This window comes from Engraulis encrasicolus, chromosome 24, assembly GCF_034702125.1.
Source record: "Engraulis encrasicolus isolate BLACKSEA-1 chromosome 24, IST_EnEncr_1.0, whole genome shotgun sequence".
Lineage (NCBI taxonomy): Eukaryota > Metazoa > Chordata > Actinopteri > Clupeiformes > Engraulidae > Engraulis > Engraulis encrasicolus.
Window position 1 is genome coordinate 9,494,331 of NC_085880.1, and position 5,205 is coordinate 9,499,535.

Here is a 5,205-nt window from a genome sequence, read left to right on the forward strand (position 1 = left end):
ACAACCTTGACAATTTAGGCAGTGAATGCAGTATTTTGTGCTCAGAATACTGCATTTACTGCCCAAGAATCTGCAATAAAACTGCATTTTTTCCATAAGTAGTAGAGTAGAGTAGAGTAACTTTATTAATCCCCAGGGGGAAATTCAGGTATCCAGTAGCTTACATAAATACACAAATAAACGAATGCCCACATGGACATTTCAAGACACAAATAACACAGGAATAGTCAGGGAGGTAAAAATAAAAATAGTAAAGATAAAAATAGTAAGGGTGATGTGTGAAAAATGTACACGTTTTTTTTCTAGATAAAGCTGCTTACATCATTTTGAAAAAAATGGAGAGCATAGTTGGGGGTGATAGTTGATGTAATTAAAAAAAAAGACATTTGCCTTTTTTGCTTAAGCCTATCCTTCTTTTCAAGGATTCGATTTCACGGATCTTCAAGGACCCTGTTAAACTTTTTTCACAACAGATTCAATTTGTCCTTTAGACAAACATGTCAGTAAGCATTGTCATCACATATTTTCATTTGAAAGTCCTTGAGGAAATAATAATTCATAAAATGCTCCCACAATTAGCCTAAGTTTTAAAACCAAACGTTTTTATTTTTGTATATGGGCATTTCTTTTATTATTTGTTTGCAAGGATGTTTTATATATATATATATATATATATATATATATATATATATATATATATATATATATATATATATATATATATATATATATGGCCTACCTTGATTTAAAAATAATAATAATAATAATAAATACATTTATGCTATTTAAATAAATATTTTTTTTACAAACTTAACCTTACTTCACAGGAGGATTTTTTTCGACAATGAAAAAAATATAATAATAGGTCCAAAAATCATAGCAGCGTTGTTTACATAGAATGCAGTCTGACACACTGCTAGCGACATGTCTTCAAAACCAAGAAAAGTGATGAAGCACTAGATTAGACAGGCTTTTATTTTGAAAAGACATTACTAGCGAGTTCAGTCATTTGCTGGTGTAGCTGGCTTCACCGACCTCACCCTGAGCTCGATGTGTCAAAAAAAGAACTGTGTGGCTATCACAACAATTACACATAGCTGAGACTAACCTTACCAAACATGGCAACAGAAAATGAGGAAAACGGCGCAGACATGCACTCCGAGGCAAGATTAATGTTCACCTTTTTTAAATGCAGTTAAGCTTCATAGAACGAATTGACGTTAGCTAGCACAACACGAGACTATCTACATTTAGCCAGTTTCATTGTTATTGACATTTGTACTTTAGAACTGAATTGTCCATGCGCATCTGTTTTTAATTAAATCACTAGTGATGTATACAAGCACTGTAAACGGGGTTTAAAGCGCATAGCTCAAACAGCGAGGTTGCTTGTGCCCACAGGGTACAGTAGCAGCTGTTGTTGCATGCATCAGGCCTACAGCGGCTAGTGACCTCGTGAATTCCACATAATTTGCAAATGCCTGTTGGTGTTTTACGTTTTGTGTGTTTTTATCAGTGTCCCTCCCATTTACCCTCTCGTCCAAACACACTCTCCGCTTCTCTATTCCTTTACGGTAGTCAGAGGAATCCCCATACTCTTTGGCGAGGCAGAAGTTGGAGAGTCTTTTGAATAAGAACATGCGGATCCGAATGACAGACGGCAGAACACTCGTGGGACTGTTCTTGTGCACTGACCGGGATTGTAATGTCATCCTGGGCTCTGCACAGGAGTTTCTCAAATCTACAGGTAAGTAAGGCTAATCAATGCTGCCAGACAGTGGTGTTTGATGTTGTATACAGAACTGTACAGTTGAGGACGATTTTATCAGCCCCCTCCTGAAATTAGACATCTCTCTTGATTTCTCAGTGAGAATGACCATTATTAACAGTTCCTGCTATTCTGGAAACAATCAAATACACCATGGAGATAGTGTCCATTAAGTTGAATTTGGATTATTCCATTCTTACGATGAGTCAAAACAAAAAAGGGCAAAAATGGTAAGGACAAAATGATTAGCCCCCTGGTCATTAATACGGTGCCATTTATGAACCAAAAAAGACACAACGCGTTTTGATTAGTTGTTCACTATGTTGGCACATGTCCTTCAAGGGAATTTGTCTCATTTTCCCATTCCCATTCTCATTGTAACAATGGAAAAATCCAAATTCAACTCATTGGACACAATCTCCATGGTGTATTTGTGTCCAGAATAACAGGAACCGTTAATAATGGTCATTCTCACTGAAAATCAAGAGAGATGTCTAATTTCAGGAGGGGTTCTAATAAAATCATCTGACCTCAACTGTATGTGATATGTGTATCTGTGTATGTTAGGGCTGCAACTAACGATTATTTTAATAGTCGACTAATTGAAAGATCTAGTCACGATTAGTCAAGAAAAAAAAAACTTGCTCCAACCCCCGACAAACCTTCCCGGCCTCTAGCGCAGGGAAGTGAAAAAAATCTTACAGTTCACAATGAGCTTTAAATCATGATGGCAGCTTATTTACTCCCAAGAATACAATGTCCTATTCATACTGCTGTGCTATTTTAGGTTTCAATAAAGCATTAGTAAAGTAAGTAAAAAAGCATTACATTAAATTAAACAATTAGTCGATTCGACAATGAATAGTCTTGTAGACAACTTTTATAGTCGATTAGTCACAATTAGTCGACTAATCATTGCAGCCCTAGTGTATGTGCATGCTACTATTCCATGTACAGATTATAGGCCTCATACTACATGTCATGACACCTTCAACTAAATTTCCTTTGGGATTGACAGTTGTCCACTCCACATCCATGTGTATCTTCTCTTGACAGACTCGTTCTCCCAAGGGGAGCCAAGGGTTCTGGGGCTGGCCATGATTCCTGGGCATCACGTTGTCTCCATTGAAGTGGAATCGGAGAGTTTACTGAACAGCTCTCAAGGGATGTGACAGTATACTGCACTGCGTGTGCTTTGAAAGACTTTATTTCTAATGCAGACATCTGTGAACGTTCACTTTGCGTGTGTCTACATTGGTGGGCTGTCCAGACAAGACCGAACATGAGGTAATGAGTGAACAATGTTGACTTTGGTACCTGAAAGAAACACAACCGTCTTGAATAGAAGATGGAATGGACGTTTTCCAACACCTTCATGGCAAGGAGGGACAAACTAGCTGTAGGTCTATTCTGTGAAGATGTAGACCTGCATACACTGTCCTTGAGGACGTCTTGTATTGTGTTCAATGTTTTGCATAACTGTAAAGCTAATTTTTTTGATGGGAATCGTCATTTTTACATGATAATTACAGATATTCATAAACTGAAAGTTCCAATGTGGGTTTTTTTGCCAGTTCAGATGCAGTGAGTGAGGTTTTACTATAATTCTACCGCACAACTCTGCTAGTTGTCAACATTACATTCTCATTGTTAAGTCTTTTTTAGTAGTTTTCTTTTAGTAGTTTATTTCCTAATGTATGCTGGCCATTCACAAAGTTGGATCTTTTTCATGAATAATTGTCATTTTTAAAGGTACACTGTGCAGGAAATGGTCAAAAAAGGTACTGCAACAATGCTGCTCATTGAAACTGGGCTGCTTTTGCCAAATTTGATCTTTTTCATGAAAGTTTGCTAAGTAATAAACTAATATTTTCTAGTATGGCCTAAGTACAGTCATTTTGCAGCTAAAAATGGCTATTTCTGGAAATTCAAAATGGCCGACCATGGAGAAGATCCCCATTTTCATGTCTGAAAAGTGCAATTTTTCCATTCATAATGAATACTTAGAATTTGATGATGGTGGTAAGTGCTCATGAAAAAGGTAACATTAGTGAATGGGTGGCATGAATTCTGTAAATAAACAACTAAAAATCTTACACAGTGTACCTTTTAAGTGGAACTACCCACTGACCTAGATGGTTCCACCTATGCAGGCCCTTGGTCTCCAAACAAAGGCCCGCAGCCAAATCGAGCACGGGCATGGCAGACATTTGGACCACCATGAGGTCAGAACAAATGAAAACATAAATGAGTATGATTTTTTTTACATTAAAACTCAGTGGGTCATATGTCTCCAAAGATTTCACAGAGAGTTAGATCTTATGCTAACTGCCTCATACCAGACATTAACTTCTGTAGAAGGGAAAATGGAAAAGCGAAAATCTGTTCTCTGTTCAGACATCTAACTTGTTTCTCATTGGGTTGGGGCGTTGGTTTGGCCCGCAGCCTCACTTGCTTTACATAACTTGGCCCTTGGAGGAAAATAATTGGAGATCACTGATGTAGGCTATGAAAAGTGTACAAACCCAGTCATAATGAAGGGGCACTTTTTTGTAGAAGTATCCAATATTTCCATGAGAAAAGATTACATTTATGATGGGTATCATGAATTCTGCAAATTAAAAACTAGAGAATTTACACACAGGACCCTTAACATGCAATCATAAATGTCTGCATCCACCTAGTTTCCATGCTTTCAGGCTGTGCGGCATGAAGGGGGTAGGAAGAGTCTTTTTGGCAATTAACATTTCGATTAAGTTTACTTGCAACAACATGCCTTTTTAGGACACACACCCTGGGAAATATTGCTTAAATGGACATCATTCTCACATTTTTTTGAATACGTAACAGGAGGCATTCAGCGGAAGAGGCTCTTTGTGTGTCCTGTGTGACTCAGAGAAATGACTTCCAAAACGAATTAATGGTGAAGACGACCCTGTGTACATACTGGAAAGTCGAATGTGGACATGCCTCAAATCGGCCTCAAAGAACATAGTTTAAATTGAATATTTGAGGAATGTTATTAAACAAGGTCTTAAAAAAGAAAAAAGCCTGTCTGTGGGGAAAAAATGCATTTTTAAGATCAGAGATAAAAACCAAAAGATGTGAGGAATGTTATTAATCAAGTTCTACATTACAACAGCTGCAAGGGTGAAATATCCATTGAGACAGAAAAAATATATATTTTAGCACACGTACATAGCAAGCAGAATGTATTGTACAGTATGTCTAATAATCATCTAGCAGCACATGATTGTTAAATGCAAGACCTTACAGTTACCAGGGCTGCAGATCCCACAGATTTCTGGAAAAAAACATGAACCAACCACACCACATGTAACTTGTGCTTTGTTAAAAAAGAAAAAAAAATTCCCAGTAGATGCCATAGAGCTTAAGCCATTGACGTTTCAATGTCAATCTTGTCACCGAAGGTCTTC

At 37.3% G+C, this 5,205-nt stretch overlaps 1 protein-coding gene across 1 annotated transcript; it reads left to right on the forward strand.

Annotated features, from left to right (window-relative positions):
- Positions 1–961: 961 nt before the first annotated feature.
- Positions 962–4,054, forward strand: naa38 (N-alpha-acetyltransferase 38, NatC auxiliary subunit). Its single transcript, XM_063190970.1, has 3 exons — positions 962–1,163; positions 1,579–1,747; positions 2,825–4,054. The coding sequence occupies exons 1-3, from the start codon at positions 1,119–1,121 to the stop codon at positions 2,938–2,940; spliced, it is 330 nt and encodes a 109-aa protein (XP_063047040.1). The 5' UTR covers positions 962–1,118; the 3' UTR covers positions 2,941–4,054.
- The last annotated feature ends 1,151 nt before the right edge of the window (positions 4,055–5,205 follow it).